At 54.9% G+C, this 16,693-nt stretch overlaps 1 protein-coding gene across 1 annotated transcript; it reads right to left on the minus strand.

The window, feature by feature from the left end:
* Nucleotides 1–1,622: 1,622 nt before the first annotated feature.
* Nucleotides 1,623–16,010, minus strand: SCRT2 (scratch family transcriptional repressor 2). Its single transcript, XM_027558918.1, has 2 exons — nt 15,228–16,010; nt 1,623–4,302 (listed from the first exon to the last, which is right to left on the minus strand). Exons 1-2 carry the CDS (start codon nt 15,358–15,360, stop codon nt 3,518–3,520), a joined length of 918 nt encoding a protein of 305 aa, XP_027414719.1. The 5' UTR covers nt 15,361–16,010; the 3' UTR covers nt 1,623–3,517.
* Between the last annotated feature and the right edge of the window lie 683 nt (nt 16,011–16,693).

Here is a 16,693-nt window from a genome sequence, read left to right on the forward strand (position 1 = left end):
AGACTTGGGCTGGTCTGTGGTACTTTGGGGATATCCATGTGGAGGTGGTTTGCAGGGAGATGTGGATTTGCAGCTCAGAGAGGAGGTCAGAATTGAAAATGTAAATTTGCAAGTCATCTTCATGTGGGTGAAAATTGAAGCCGTGGGTGTGATGAGATTGCTTCATGAGAATACACAGTGAGAAGAGGAGTCTAGGAGAGACCTTGAGGAGCACAGACCAGGACAGAAGAGGGAACAGGAAGTAGGTTCCTTACTTAGGCACAGGAAGATGAGTCTGCAAAGTCACTAAGTGGAGCAGCCAGACAGGGCAGAGGAGAGCCAGAGTTGCATCCCAGAGGCCTTCTTTTGAGAGGACTGTGAAAAGCAGACTGGATATATGCTAATTGAGGTGCTCTGGGATGCAGGTAATGGGGACATGGGCTTTCCCATGTCTGCTCTGCCATCCAGGCTATGGGCTTCATGTAAGGCTGGTTCCCTTTAAGGTCACAAGATGATACATGAGATGTTTATTAATATAAGATGATATCTAGAGTGGGTTCTGGTCCCTGGTCCTGAAACAAATGTAACGGATGCAGTAACCAAACAGGAGCAGTGTGGATGGCCAGGGAAGGCATCAGGTGCCTGGGCCAGTCAGACTCCCTCTGCAGACTTTGTGGGGGATTTCCACACTGCTGTCATTGCTGGAGACACCTAGCACATAGCTCAGGATGCAGTCAGCCTGTCCAGAGGTATATGAAAGGAAAGGTGGACAGACACCAGGTTAAGGGTATAAAATTTGAGTGCCCTGTCTATAAAGGGAAGAAAACTGAAAGGTGACTCAAAGGGAGATGCAGTTCCAGCTATACTCCCAAGCCCCCAGCCTGGCATTGGGTCCTCGGAGCACACCCACACCCTGTGAGTCTGTGCTGGGGGTTGGAGTTAAATGGCACGATGCTAGTGGTTCCCAGTGAAGTCGTTTAATAAGGCGAGGAGAGATTTGCATTTTGAAAGCTCACCAAGCCAGCTGGCAAGTGGAATGGACTGGTGCTCCACTGGCTTACTGAACACTTTTGGTGACAGCCCACAGGCTCTAGGGGCAGCTCCTAGTTTTGGGACAACGTTGCTGAGCCAAAGTCAACCTTTCTGCATGCCTGCATTTACCACTTGTATGACCAGTAAGACTGGCCAGAACCCCTCCTCCCCTCCCCCCTAGAGAGAAGCGTGAAAGTGGGGAAGAATATAGGGGTTGTAAACTGGCTGTCAAGGGACAAATCTGGCCCACAGTTGTATTTGTTTGAGAGGTGCAGTTAATTTGAATTGCAATGCTTTAAGGTGAAACATGCTGTTTTCAGTTGCCAGCATCCCCTAATGTCTTAGGGCAGCCTGCCTCATTCACTTATGTTATTAATCTGGGTCTTGAACCCTTTCAGTTTGCAATCCCAGTAGATGAGGACCATTTAGGACTGAGGATGCCTGGAACCTTGTGGATGTCAAGGGAATCCTTGAGCTGTGTGACTGCTGGGGACAGCTACAGGCTGGTCAGGCTGGTGGGGCAGGGAGGGATTGAGTGGAACAAAAATCTGGCTGCTTCTTAGATGTCCCCCCACCCCACCTATCCCCATCAGAAGGTCTAGAGGCACTGATGAGTGGCCAAAGTCCCTTTAATATCCCTGAATTGCCTTACAAGTAATACTGCTGAAGGTGAGGAAGGGATGGGAGTCTGGGGTGGAAGATGGGGGAGGAGAAGGGAGGGAGAGCGCCAAGCGCTCATACAAAATATGGCCAAAAGGCTTAGCATGCATGGAAAATTATTGCTGTCGGAAGTTCCTATTTACAGGATCAACACCCTCCGTAGTTGCTTCTGCACCCCCTCTCCCTCCCCTCATCCCTGCCGCCTCCCTTCCCAGGTTGGCCTGGAGCTGGGAAGCCCTAGAGAAGTGCACCTGCTCCCAGTGGGGGGCCCCCTCCAGGCTCCACCCTCATTTGCGGCTTAGGGAAGAGGGGGGAGGGTCAGAGATTCTGGGACTCCTGCCCCCAGCTGGGCGCCTAGAGATGGGGCAGAGGCGTGTGCTTAAAGCAGAGGGGGCCAGGGCCCACGAGCATGGAGGTGTGTGCTTCGGTCCTCGCCCGGGCATGCAAAAGCGCGGCGGGGGAGGTAGTGGCGGCCAATGGGGGCGCTGCTGGGAGCCCCGGCCCCTCTGCCCGGGGAGTTGCATAGACGTGGCGGGAGGGAGAGCTCCTCCCGGGAGCGGAGCGGAGCGGGCCGGAAGCCCCAACGGATCCGGGGCTCAGTCGGTCCCTGGAACTTGGGGTTCCTCAAGAAGAGGAATGAATAGGAAACATATCGGGGAGGCTCCTCTCTCGGGTCTCCCTGCAGTGGGAATAGAAGGCTCAGGAGGGCGGGGACCTGCCCCAAGACTGACCTCCTGATGTCTCCCCACCCCCCCAGTTGAGGGTCAGCAGGCTATCCCTCGCATTCTCACGCCCCCTTCCCCAGCAAGTTCAGGCTCTGATGAGGGTAGGGCTTCTCCCCACTCCCCGAAATGGGGTGTGTTGGGGTGGGGGACAGCCCTCTATGGCCTTTGCTGTCCCTCTCCTTGCCTGGCTCCCTGACCTCCCAGTCCAGCTGGGGAAGCCAGACCATTACTGGGTGAGGGCAAGAGATTAATTAGAATAATAAATAAATAAATACACAAATAAATACATTGGAGAGGCCCAGCCGGATGGGGAGAAGGGCATTTGTGAGGTGCCCCAGACCTCTCCCCAATACATAAAGAGGGTACCTGTAGTCCTGTGGGTAGGGAAAGTGCTCAGAGAATCTGCAGGAGAGGCTGGAAGCCCAAGGAGGGGCTGTCCCAGAGTGAGAGAGGGGCTACATTAGGTGGCCGAGCCCTGAACTGGCCCTTATGTCTGCCCCAGGTCAGGTGAACTCAGAGGGTTGAGAGCTGCTAAGTGGGATGAGGGGTCTGGAGAGAGTAGGGGTGGGAATGAGTGAGAAGGTCCCCCAGAGGATGAGGAAGGTGGTGTGTGAATGGCTAGACTAAGGCCAAGGTAAGGGCAGGGGGATCTGGGACAGGTTGGGGCCTCCGAGAGTGAAGATTAGATTCCTAAGGCCTGCGTCCTGGTGTGGATGGGGAATCCATGGCAGGCGTGAGAGTCAAGGGGAGGTTTAGGCCTTAAGAGTGAGGGGCTCCAGTAGAGAACCGGCCTGAAATGCAGTTGGGAAGTGAGAGGAAAGGTCTGCAAGTTAGGGAGACTGCAGGGTCTGGATGGGAGAAAATTCCGGCTAGGGGGCCCGGCAAACGTGCGGGCCTGGTGCCTGAGTTGGGAGCCTTGAGGGCGCGGACAGCGGGTCAAGGTCCGAATCTTGGTAGCCGGTAAGGACGAGGCGGGTCGGGATGTACTTGGGGAAGACAGTGGCAGAAGCGAGTTCTGGGTTTGGGGGTCGGAGAGAAAAGTTCCGGTCTGGGAGCAGGGTCCCCAGGAGGGCCGTGGGCAGGGGGACGCAGCTGGGGGACCGGGGAGCGCGGTGGGAGGCTCAGCTGGTGGGGCCGGCGGGCGGCGGCGGCGGGGGTGGCTCGGCCCCCTTGACGCAGGCGGCCTCGCAGTGCTTGTGGAGGTAGGACTTGAGCGCGAAGCTCTTGTCGCACTGGCGGCAGCGGTAGTGCTTGAAGGCCGAGTGCGTCTGCATGTGCGCGCGCAGGTTGGAGCGGTCGGCGAAGGCCTTGCCGCAGTGCGCACAGCCGAACGGCTTCTCGCCGGTGTGTGAGCGCATGTGGCCCTGCAGCAGCCAGGGCCGCGAGAAGGCCTTGCCGCACACGCCGCACTTGTGGCGCAGGTTGTGCGTGAGCACATGCATGGCCAGCGCGGGCATGGACACGTACGCCTTGCCGCACGTCGGGCACTTGCGCGCCAGCTGGCTGTCCAGGCTGCGGTGCGTCTGCTTGTGGCGGCTCAGGTTCGACGACGTGGCGTACGTCTTGCCGCACTCGGCGCACGCGTGCCGGTGCCCGCCGCCCGCCGGCGTCCCCGCGCGCCCCGCGCGCCCCCCGCCGCTCCCGGCGTCCCCCGCGCCGCCCGCGTCCCCGCCGCGCCGCCGCCGCGAGCGCCCGTCCGAGATGAAGAAGGCGTCCATGGAATAGCTGTCGGTCACGGCCGCCTCCCCGCGGAAGTAGCGCGCCGACAGGCTGGACTGAGGGCTCTCGGGGTCGCTGTACTCTTCCGGGGCCGCCGGCGGGTACGCGGGCTCGGCCGGCGCCAGCTCCAAGCCTGGCTTCTGGTCCGCATCGTAGCTGCTGGGGGGCAGGCAGTGCGGAGCGTAACCTGGAGGGGATGAGACAAGGGCAGGGAAGGTGAGGCGCCCAGGAGGCGTCCCCGTGGCCTCTCTTTGGGAACTGAAGTCTGCTTGTATAGCAGCAGCCCCTGTCCTGCTTCTGTGCTTCTGGGGTCAGGATGCCCAGGTTCAAATCCTAATTACGTGGGCCACAATAAAAACCACCCAACTCCATCCTTGTGGAGCACGGTGAGGTCAAATTCTACTGATCTGGTGTTGACTATCTTCTTAAGTGCTCAAGGCCACGCAGGGAAGGTACTGTTGTAGGATCTGTACAGAGAGAGAAACTGAGGTATATAGTCCAAGCCCACAAGTATTTGGTGGAGCCAGGATCCAAACCTTGGCAGCCTGATGCCAAAACCCAGACTTTCTTTCTTCCAGCAGCATTCTGCCATTCCAGTCCTTTGACTCATCTGAGTCTCAGCTTCCTCATTTGCAAAATGGAACTTATGATCCTTCCCAGGGTCTTTGGAAGGACTAAGTGATGAAAAGAGCCATGCATTAATTGTTCCTGTGCACCAAGCTCCGCCTCCATGCTTTACTCTTGTTAACTCATTTAGTCATCACTGACCCTATGAAGTAGATCCTGTTTTAATTCTCATTTTACATATAAGGAAGTAAAGAAAGAGCACACAGCAATTGCTATATAAATGTTAGCTGTTACAATTATGCTTTTTACTTGCTTGAAAAAGCGACTTCGCTGAAGATTATTCAATTGTCTGCCCCCGCCCCCCCACCAGACTGTGAGCGTCTCAGGGTGACATCTGTGTGCCCAGCACGTGCCTGGTTCAAAGGAGGTGTACAAAGAATAGACATTGCATGAACGAATCACAGTCCTGTTAAATCCACCTCCCAGGGTTGCTGGGGGATTTAAAAGAGGTCAAGTATGTAGCATGTAATAAATGCTCTAAGAAGGGCATGTCCTTGTAACTTGCTCCCAAGCCTGTTTTGCTCCCTGCTCCACTGGAGGTCTTCTGGAGTCCCCTTGTGAGATTCATCCCCCCTCTGAGCCCCTCCTTCCTCTCTAGATTTTGACCAGAAGTCCTGTCCATTTTGGGATCTAATGACTGTTGGGTGGGTGGGCTGGCACCCTCCCAGGACATTCTACAGGGGCTTTCCAAGGGCAGGCACCACCCTGATTTGACTCTGCCTCCCTGGGCCTTGCCTGGTCCCAGCACCTTCCCTGAGGGCCCTGGGGCCTGGGCTCCCAGGAGGGTTTCTGGCAGATATTACACAAACTTAGCAACCTGGCACTGAGATACCAAGTATTTCCCTTGTCCTTTGATTGCAAAAAACAATGGGGGTTAGGCTTCTTTACCCAGAGTGGCAAAGCGGGAAATATGACCCTCCACCACCCCCAGCATCCTTGATTCAAATGAGCAGGTGGAGGAGGGCTTTGTAAGCAGGGAGCTGGATTCAGAGCTTTCATCCCCTGAAACAACCTGCCTGATTCAGCCTTTGTGCTTTTGCCTCTCATCTGGCCTTTCGGATGGTCACAGGGTGAAGTCTGTGCAGAAGGCACCCGGGCCCAGAAGGTGTACCTTTATTTTTTAACCCTGTCCCTTCAGCTGCCCAACAGGGACCTCTACACACAATGACTGGGGGTTGTGGAGGTGGAAGACTCAGTAGGGAGGGCACTGGTCAGATGCAGAGAGGGCAGTGGTGGTGGCAGTTTTATAATGGGGCCGGTGTACAGCCTCTCAGCACCCCATTCTCCCCTCCTGTCTGCCTTTGGTCTGGAGGTTCCCCTTCCTCCCACTCCAGGAATCAGGCCTGGTACTAAAGCCCCCAAAACTTTCAAGGAGTGTTGTTTCAGACTGAGTCAAATACCTGTTAGGTATGCCTAGACTCCCTCTTTCTTCTGTGTTTCTTCCTATTGTGATTATTGATGATAATGATAATACTAGCTGATATTTAATGAGCACTTACTAAGTACCAAGCTCTGTGCTAAGTGCTTCACTCCCATCACCTTGCTGAATCACCACAAAAATAACCTGTGTTACAGATAAGGAAACTGATGCAGAGTGGTGGTGGTACTTGCTCAAGGGTGGGACAAGAGTTGGAACCCACTGCACTGCTCCTCTTCCACACGCTGGGAGGAAGGGGCATGGCTGGGTTGTTCATCTACTGGCAGAGCCCCAGCTAGTGAGCACTTGATAAGTATTTGTGAAATGGGTGGTGAATGGGTGATAAAGATTTGCTAGGCCAGCCTCAATCCCTAGTGCAGCAGGGTCTGCCAGGACCATGCTGTCTACCAGATCTTGGGACAATTTGATTTCCTGACACTGATTCTAGCTGGGTGACCTAGACCAAGTTGTACGTCTTCCTGCATCTCTGCTCTGTTCTCTGGGTATGGGGATAGTATAGCATCCATTTGGAGGGCCTCACTGATCATGTGACCTTGGATGTGCTATTATTAAGGATGGCATATTGGTTAAGAGCACAATTTTGATACCAAACTACCAGGATTGAGTTCCAGCTTTACTATTCCTGGCTGTGTGATCTTAGACAAAGTGTTTGACCTCTCTATGCCTCTGTTTCCCCAGCTGTGAAATAGGGGACAATAAAAGCACCCAACTCACACAGTTTATAGTACAGAGTCCATGAATAAACAAGCAAATAAGTGAGAAGTGAACAAATAATAACCAACATTGCCAGAGCACTTTTGTGTCTGATACAATTTAAAGGTTTTACACACGAATGCATCCCACCCTCATGGCTCTGAGGTTGGTACCATCTTACAGATGAGGAAACTGAGGCATAAAGTAGTTGTTAAGCAACATGCCCAGGGTTGTGCAGCTAGTAACTTAGAGCCAGAATTCCAACCCAGTGCCTGGCATGGTACATGTTGGCTGTTACTCTGAACAATAACAATCTCCCCAGGTGGGTTTCTGTGCTGGAAACCCACAGTGTTCTTGGCATCCGCACAGACACATCTTGCACCTCCAACCTGGGCCACTGTTTCCTCACCCAAGATGTGTAGGTTCTGGCTCACGCTCTGATGAGAAAGCTGGTGATCCAGAGAATTGGTAGCCCCTCAATGGTCTGGGCAGTCCTCGCCCTAGCGGGACTCTCTTTCTGTTTGCCCTCTGGTGGTGACTTGCAGTACTGCAGCACTCCGGTTGCTGGGGGTCTCTATGTAAATACTGGCACCTCAAAGGCTGAGCCTCTGCTTAGGGACAGAGGCGGAATTGCCTTCCGGTCAGGAATTGTGGGGCCAGACATTGTGGTCAGCAGCTGCGGAGTTTGGCATGAGTTGTGGGGTGGGGGTGGAGGGTTGTATGAGAGTTTATGTGGTCGTCTTGGTGGAGGTGGTTCTAACTTGCTTTGTGATTGTGATCAGGTTGCCTGACCTCTCTGGACTTTGTCTCTACCTGTAGAAGGTTGACTGAGATGCTAGAAAGACCCTTGTTGCATCGTGGCTGAACCGACTCCTCAATGATGCCCATTGTCTTGTGCCCTACCCCCCAATCCCTATCAGCTCCATCTCATTCTCGTCAGACTCACAGACCTCTCCCTAGCTATGTGACTTTGAAAGTGAAAGCTGCTCAGTCATGTCCGACTCTTTGTGACCCCATGGACTATAGAGTCCATGGAATTCTCCAGGCCAGAATACTGGAGTGGGTAGCTGTTCCCTTCTCCAGGGGATCTTCCCAACCCAGGGATCAAACCCAGGTCTCCCGCATTGCAGGCGGATTCTTTACCAGCTGAGCCACCAGGGAAGCCCATCTGACCTTGGGCAAGTTATTAAACCTTTTTGTGCTGCATCTGGATAAAGGCACTTATAAAAGGACTGACTGAATTAATGGTGTATAATGCTTAGTAATGCCTGGCACACAGTAGCCTCTCAAGCTGTTATTTAATTGTCATTATTATTGTTCCTACGTTTTCTAGTGATACCCCCTAATCTGCTGAAGAGTGAAGGGGACACACGTGGGTCATCTCAGGCTGCTGCGTTACCTTGGGCAAACCGCCTCACTTCTCTGGACCTCAACCCTGGAGAATCCTTTAGGACACTATAGGCAGCGCTTTTCTGACTCTGTGCGTAGAACTCACACAGGTTTTAGATGCCTCCCTCTGTCCTACAGGTGACTATAGAAGGATGAGTTACCTGTCTCCCTGCTGACAGGGTGAGATAGGCCTCTCTCGTTTGGAAACAGATAGAGGCAGGGAGGGCCAGGGACCCAGGGAGAAAAGACTGACTCTTTTACTCATATTCCAGCTGTGTGACCATGGGTAAGTCACAAAGCCTCTCTGGGCTCCAGTGCCCCATTTGAGGGATGGAACAGAGCCCTTCCAGTCGCATGGGGCTATAAGGAAGGCTCAGAAACACTTAGGAGAAGTGGAGATGTCATGTACATCACCCGAGAATGACTTTGGATTTTCCCTGCTCAAGAGTTTTGATATTTTAGACTGAAGGTCCAGAATACATTAAAAAATTTTTTTGCAAGGGAATTTTATGAGAAATCAGGTGCTGGGCATTTCACAAACATTGTCTCTTCCAATTGTCTGACCCCCTGGGATGAGGGTGGGGGATTCTCTGAGAAGCACTGCTGCTTCCAGCTACCATTGTGCCCACCCCCTGTGCCAGGCACTGCACTAAGCCCAGAGGCCTGGAGAGGGCAGAGGACTTGCTCAAGGTCACTGGAGGAGGAGTAAGGCTTGAAATCCTCCAGAATCTGTGTTTTTTTTCCCCAAACCCCTGAGCAGGCATGGAGACCTGTTGAGGGAAGGAAGATTTTCAACTGGTGGGAGGCAGGGGCAATGAGTTTCTTCAAATATCACCACCTAGTTGGCCTGTGTCTGATGTAATGATGGGGTATTGGGGGTGGGGAGAAGCTATTCTTCTAGAAAATGCACCAGCCCTTTGTAAACCTTTGTGAATAATTAATAAAAGTAATGACTAACCCCGCTTGAGCACTTACTGTGTACAAGGCACCCTGCTCGGTATTTGAGGTCTGTTAGCTTGTGTCTAAAGGAACGTAGTGGTCACTTGCTCCAGTGCCCTACTTCCGAGGAAGCTGAAGCCCAGAGAGAGGCCTTTACCAGGTCACAAAGCAAGTTCCCACCAGAGCTAGGCTGGCCCTCTGCCTCCCAGGCCAGTGCTCTTTTTCCCAGTCTCCCTCAGGTTCTCAGTGTCCCAGACTTCCTCCAGGGAATCTCCAGTCCAAATCCCACTTCCCTGTCTCTAGTTGGGTAGAAGAGAGGGGCCTAGTGATGGGCCAGTTTCCCAGGTAGCCCACTTTTCCGAGGAGGGCTGGGCCCTGCTAGGTGGGGGGCTGGAGGGGCTGCTGCATGAATATATTTAGAGCTGCGTCTTGCTGTGCCAGGGCCTCGGGCCTTGAGAATCAGCTCCAGCCAGCTGAGCAGAAAGCCAGGTCTGTCAGCAGCAAAGCGGGATAAAAATAGTTTCTCCTGTCTGCTCACAGAGCTGGGCAAAGGGGCTGGTGCCTCCCCCTCCCCTTATTATAGCATCTTTGTTCGCAGTTCCCTGGGCACTGGACCAGAAATGACACCCAGCTCCTCCAAGGGCCTGGCAGCTGATACACCTGCCCACTGGGGAGGGGGCCCCTGAGTCCAGATGAGGGGGGACAGAGTGGGGTCTGACCCAACATGATCAGGGCTGTAGGGTGTGGGGCTCGTGCCCACTGACTCAAACCAAGGGAATATTGAGAGCACTCCAGAGCCTCTCCCCACTGTCCCCGCCTCCTGAAATCCCCCATATTCTGGTTTCTCCTGACTGTGACCCAATTCCTGTGGCCCACAGGGAGGTCCACAGCTCTGCAGGAATCAATAGGAAAGATTTTTCAAGGGGTTGTGGAAATAGGCCTGGTGGCTGAGGGTCTGGAGTTTCTTAGCACTGGTCGGTGGACCAGCCTCCTGTTCCCTCCCAGGCACCTCTGGGGCCCTTTCTGGGCCTCCTTCTGGAGACCTGGTGTCTCGTATAATGTACGTTGTCTCTCTGGGCTCCCTGTTTCCTGCCCTACCCTCTCTGTGCCCCAGAAGAGGCAGAGGGCCCATTCCAACCTCCCTTCTTAGCCAAAGGCTGGCGGCGGCTACTCCATCTCAGGGGAGACCACAGCTGGAAGGAAGCCAAGAGTTCTGGGGCCTCATCTCTCCCAGCAGCATCTCACAGGCCCCCCCACCGCACCCTGAGAGCGCCTCTAGGCTGAGGGGATCCCGGGGATGTGTATGAAGCACCCACCTGGGAGGGGTGGTGCAGTGCACCACTTACGCCCTTGTCATCGCAGGCAAGTCACCTCTCCAATCTCAGCTTTGCCTCTGGAGGTTGAAGCTAACCTTCGCCTGCACTCTGAGCTTGCTGCCCTGTGCCCACTCTGTGTGTGTATGCGTGTGTGTTTGGGATGTATAAATTGCTATGCTGCCGTAGGGACTTGATATACTCTCCTGACCTCTATCAGGCACCAAAAACTGAGACTGTCTGAAGAGTGGACATTCAGCCTGGTTCCTTCATGTCCCCCTTGTGACCCCAGGCTTAACGGGGGGCATGGACCCTAGATTCAGTATCCCATCCCTTTTATTGCACATTCCCGCTGACGGATTTTTAAGAAAATTGAGTTTTGGGTCCCTGAAAGGCCAGAGCTGAAAGAGATCAAGTTTGACTGCTTATTTTTGTAAGAGGGAAACTGAGGTTCGGGCAAGGGAAGATTAGTTCAGAGCTTCAGAGGAAGCTGGCTCTAAGTCTTGAACTGGCTAGCTTTGAGAATGGACCTGGACATGACCTTGGACTAGAAATTGGATCTGGATCCAGATGCAGATCCTGGAGCATGAATGTTGACTTGGACATGGATTGAAACTTGAACATGGATTTGTTCTGAATTTTGAAGTGAGCCTGTAACCTGGGACACTGACCTTGGAACTAGACTTCAGACCTTGTCCTAGAATGAAGGTTGGACATGGACTTTGAACCTGAACCTCTGCCATGTCTCTAATCTCGACCTTGGACCTGGACCGAGACCAAGATGCCAGGGGCAGAGGTGGTTAAAGACACTCAGGCGGGCCTGCTCTGTGTCCTTTGACCCCTCTACAGCCCTCTCTGAGCTCCCTCTGCCAAGGGACCGGGGCTACCCTTTTGCATCCCTGCACCCCAAATAGGCTTTCTAAAGTGTAGGGTAGACATGTGGCAATTGGGGACTTTGAGCAGATTCCCAGGCCTGGCCTGGGGCGACTCCTCGGCGCCATCAGAGGGAGTGAGCGGAAGCGGGTGTTGGTATAATGTGGTCAACTAGAGAAGCCCATGGGCAGAAGTAGGAGCGCTTCCTCAGCTGCTGGAGAGGCTTAATGTAGCTGTGGAGGGCAGACAACTGCGTTATCGGATTGGCATTGATCCCTCATCTGCCTGGGTCGGATGCACTCTGAAGGAGTATGAGGGCAGGACGTGGTGGGGGTTAAGAGGATGGAGGACCTGGCATCCAGCTGGAGTTCAGAGTTAGGTTGTGTGGAGAGGTCGATACTCCGGGGCCAGTGAAGATGTCCACAGATCCTTGGAGACCACTGGTGTGCAGCTGGGTGGGCACCTTCCTTCTCTGAGATGAATGAGTCCCTAGCATTCCCCAGGATGGGGCCCAGGCCTGGGAAGGGGGAAGTTTGATGGAGTTGGAGGATGAGGTTCTGAGAGGGTTGGGAGGATGTGAATTACCACCTCACTGGGGGACTGAATCTGTGCTCAGAATCAACCAGGGGAAAGGAGGGGAAGGGAGGGCGCCACAGAGGTAGAAAGCAGTGGAGAAGCAAGAGGGGGAGAAAAGAGGCATTAGGATGGAGAGGATGGTGAAATTAGATCTGCTGTCCCTTCTTTGGGGAGCGCTGCAGAGAAACCTGGAACTTGCCCCGTTGTGGGGCTTCTTCCCTATTTAGGTGCATTCAGGGGGAGCCTGGAGCCCAGATGTACCTGCCACACCCTCTGCGGGGCCCACGGAGGCTGCTGTTGTGTGTGTGTGTGTGTGTGTGGAGGAGGAGGAGTCCTCCAGGAATTCTCCGGCACTCCCAAGCTCTCCCTGGGCTGGGGGTACTCTTTAATTTGGGGTCTTGCATCTTCATCAGTCAGGGGCCTGTGGTTCCCCTGACCTCCGCATTCACAGGCTCCCTTCCTGCCCCCACCGCCACCCCAGATTCCCCTCCTGTTGGTCTCACCCTGACCCTGCAGCCGTTGTTGCTGCTGGAATGGCTTGTAAGAGGATCTTTCTAATAACTGGAACTATCTCCAGCCCCAGGCTCTCCCCGTTTCCCTCCCTCCTTTCTCCTCCCCCCTCCTCCTCTCCCTCACTCTCCTCACCTCCCCCCCTCCTCTCTTTCTCCTTGTTTACCCAGCACACTTACACACGCTGGGAGAGAAAAACGTCGGCTCAGCAATTTTTCACACTTCCCTCAAATGCTCAGCAAGGTTATTTCCGGCAGAGCGGAGACAACGGACCACTAGATGCCGGCAGGCTCTCCGAGGACCCCCAGCACCCCTACCCACCCGTGGGATGAGGGAGCCTTCATTTCCCGGTCTGGCCACACCCCAGGGATGGAAAAGCACCCCCCCACCCCGCCCCATAACAGAATAAGGCAGACTCTGTGTTTCCCAGGCGTACTCAGGCTTGAAGGGTCACCCCTTGGTCTCTGGCACTAACCATTTACTGCAGACACTGCCAAAGCAGCCAGGGCAGAGTACCTGTCCTCGTCCAGGGGCTGCCTGCAGAGACTGAAACCAAGAAAAGTGCTTGGCCTCAGAAACTCTGCCATCCTCAGCCAGATGTCGAATGGTGAACGGAGCCCTACAGAAACCCTGACAATGGCCCCCTGCATTCTGTTAGACCCTCATCCAGTCATCTCCAATGCCTCCCACCCCACACTTGACCTTCACAGAAACTGAGCTTGTCAAAGTTGGAAGGATGCTTAGATCATGCCATCCAAATTCTTTCACTGTTGAGGAGATGGAGGATCAGAGAAGGAAAGGCACTTGCCCAAGGTCACATAGCAAGTCAGAGACCTAGAGCCCAGGCCTAGGATATCTTCCACGCCAGATATCAAACTGTTAGGACAGCCTCATGATTCCCCAGAAGGAGCTGGTCTGGAGCCCTTTAGGGAAGGGGCCAAGGACAGGGTGGTTCTAGGGGGTTAAAGCTGGTAGAACATCCCTGCTGATGGCTTGGCCCTTACCTTGCTTCCCACTATTTGCTCAGAGGCTCCTTTCAAAGCTTTTTTGGACTGAATTCAAGGCAAGGCATTCCTGCTTCCCTCCCGAGGAACAGTCTGCAGTTTTGGCTGTGCAAGAGAAATTCTCTGGGCTTCTCTGGGTTTCCTCAGCTGGCCTGGGACAGGACCAAGGGGCCCTCAGTGGGCAGGAACCCAGGGCTTTGTGTCCATCCTCCGAGGGATCCACATTTCAGGCTTGCAGGCATTTCCATTTCTACCGAGGTCCCCAGCCCTGGCATGGACCCAGGTCCACCCTCTGTCCTGCCAGCATTCAGATAAGCCCAGCCATATCCCTGGGATTCAGTCCTCAACCCCAAGAGGCCCTGGGGTCAAGAAAGAGGACAGTAGACTAAGAAACACGTGGGGCAAAGAAAAGGGAGTTGGTTCTCTTGGAGATCTGGGGGAGGTCAGGGGGTGAGGGGCTGGAGCTGTATCCCTGTTAGCTCCTTAATTTCTTTGACCTTGATGAGGTCACAGAGCATTTTACCCAGCACCCTCTTGCTACCTGGCTTGGCGGAGTGATGGAATGTGGGTGAAGTGCTTGGAAATCCCTAAGGCAGAAGCTCCCACCCTCCTGCCTTTGCCATCTCAGCTACCCCCTCATCTTCAATCCTTTCTTTTCTCCTTTTTCTCTCCTCTCCTCTTTCCTTCCCACTTACACACACACACACACACACACACACACACACACACACAACACACACACACGCACACCCCAAAGGTGATGCCACATGTGATGTCAGATTTCTTCTGCCAAAGGGATGCCTCCTCTTCAGACACTTGTCCTGGGGGGGACCATCAGAGGAGAACCCTTTTATGATCTCCTTGATGGGGGATGGGGTCCACAGAACCAGTCTCTAATTTTCCCCCACAACCTCCAGAGATCACCCCTTTTTGGGCCTGAATGACCTCTCTTGTCCCCCAAACCCTTGTCACTATAGGAACTTGCTCTGAAAAGAAATAGAGTGTGTTGGGGGTGGGGGACTGACAAGAAACAGCAGGGCTGGCTCTAGAGGGGAGTGAGAAGCCGGAGTGGGGAAGAGGGTGCGACCTAGGAGACCAAGAGCCACTTTGGGGGAACCCCTCCTAGAAATTCCCTCTTCCTCTCAGTCCCCAGGACAGGCCCAGCCTTTGGCAGGCATGTGGCTGAGGGTAACAAAAGAGTTGCTGAGAGAGGGGGCTGAGAAGACTTGTCTGGCATCACCAGGGGGAGCAGACTTGAAGGGAAAGAGGGTGCCCCCAGCTACCCCTAGGGAGCCAACCCTCTCTCCCCAGGGATTGGTGGTCCAGGCCAGTTTACCTTCACCATCAAGGGAGCACTCTCGGACAACCAGCCTCCTTCCCTCAACCAGGAAGAGGGGACCCTTAGAACGCCTTGTGCATTAGCCCCCCCAGCACTAACCCTTAATGGACACCACTCTCTGTCTCTCCATTCTCTCACCATCCTTCACTCCAGTTCCAATCTAGGGCCACAACTTTCAAAGTCCAGGCTGACGCTCGCTCGGCGGCGGGATGGGCCGACCCTGCGACTTTCCCTTTGTACGGACCTGGCCCTCGCCCCGCCTGCCTGGCCCTCGGGAAGCCCGGGAGGCGCACACAGCCAAGGAAATCTCCTCCCGGGGTTCCCTGCCGCGCGCACCCCTCCTCGTGGCCCGAGTTGGGGAGGGCCCGAACTCCCCTCCCCTCTTCTTCCCCCCCGCCGGGTCCCACTCACCGTTGTCCCCGGAAGGCCCCCGGGCTCCAGGCAGCACGTAGGCGGTCTCCAAGGGGTGATAGGTGGGGGCCGGCACCCCGCTGCACTGGAAGCCGTCGCCTTTGATCTTCTTTACCAGGAAGGAGCGGGGCATGGTGCGACTGGCGTGGGACTCGGCGGGGGCACTTGCGAGGGGCCCTGGTCGGGGGGAGGAGGCCAGCCGGGCGCGATTGGCTGTCTGCGCGGGGTTTCAGCACTGGACAGCTCCCAGCGGGCGGCGGGCGGGCGGCAGCGCGGAGCCGGCACCAGTGGCGGCGGCCCCGGCTGTAGCTCTGGCTCCCGCTCGGGCTTGGCGGCGGCGGCTCTCAGACTGGCGATCGCTGGAGCTGTGCTCAGCACTCCGGCTGCCGGCTTTATATGGGACGCAGGCTGGAGGAGATCAGGTGGTCCCCTAGCAATGGAACTGTTCAGCGCTCTAATCCATCAAATGTCCCCCAGGACAATCGCTCCGCACACGTTCCCCTGAACCGGCGGCGGTGGGGGCAGACCAGGCGCAGGGAGCAGCGGGCAGGCAGGAGGGGAGAAAGTGAGGGCGAGAAAAGCAGAGATATAGAGAGACGGAGAAAGGTGGGGGCGCCGGGGGGTGGAACAAGGGGGAGAGAGAGAGAAAGAGAGAGCGGAGATGAGATACACAGAGAAAGACAGAGACATACAGAAAAAGAGAGACACATACACAGTGAAAGAGATAGAAATAGGAGCAGAAACCAAGATAAGGACAAAAAGACACGAGAGAGAGAGAGAGAGAGAGAGAGAGAGAGAGAGAGAGAGAGAGAAAAGAAAGGCAGAGACGGAGAGAAGTAATAACACACACCCACGGGAGAAAAAGAGACCTCCAGACACACAAAAAGAAAGCACCCCAGGGATGCAAAGAAAGGGGAAGAGAAGTGCAAGACAGGAGAGAGGACAGGAGGTAGACCGGTCTGAGCAGGCGGGGTTCAGGCACATGGGGACACAAGGAAGGGAATGCAGAGAGGACTGTGAGCTCGCCAGCGGCGGACCCCCCTGCCTCCAGCCCCCTCCCTGTCCCCTAGTTCTGAAGGGGTCAGTTTGGACACTCAGCTTTAACTAGGGGAAGTCATCCCCCCTCCCCAGCTTGTCCTCCCACTGAAGCTCCCTGTTGGGTTTGGGGTTCAACTTTCTTCTTCCAGAACTGATGAGGGGAGCAAGTCCCCCATGCTGATGCCCAGCCTAGCTCAGCCAGTCCTGTTCCGGTGCCTAGCTCAGGCGGGCGCTGCAAGAGGAAGTGAAAATCGTCCAGTAATTAATTTCCCTGCTGCCGGGGGGTGGTGGTTTTGACACATCCGAGGCTGTGTCTTTCCCTGAAGCGGGGAGCAGACAATAGAGACACGTGGACTGGGAAGGGAGAGGGGGGGAAGGGAGGGGGAGCGGGGCTCCCGCTGGAACTCTTTGCAGGTCAGCTCCTTTGT

Source organism: Bos indicus x Bos taurus, chromosome 13, assembly GCF_003369695.1.
Source record: "Bos indicus x Bos taurus breed Angus x Brahman F1 hybrid chromosome 13, Bos_hybrid_MaternalHap_v2.0, whole genome shotgun sequence".
NCBI lineage: Eukaryota > Metazoa > Chordata > Mammalia > Artiodactyla > Bovidae > Bos > Bos indicus x Bos taurus.

Coding starts and splice junctions, on each gene's coding strand:
- SCRT2 (XM_027558918.1), bottom strand. CDS start 15,360: ATGCCCCGCTCCTTCCTGGTAAAGAAGATCAAAGGCGACGGCTTCCAG. Junction 4,303..15,227: donor GGGGCCTTCCGGGGACAACG/GTGAGTGGGACC, acceptor CATCCCCTCCAG/GTTACGCTCCGCACTGCCTG.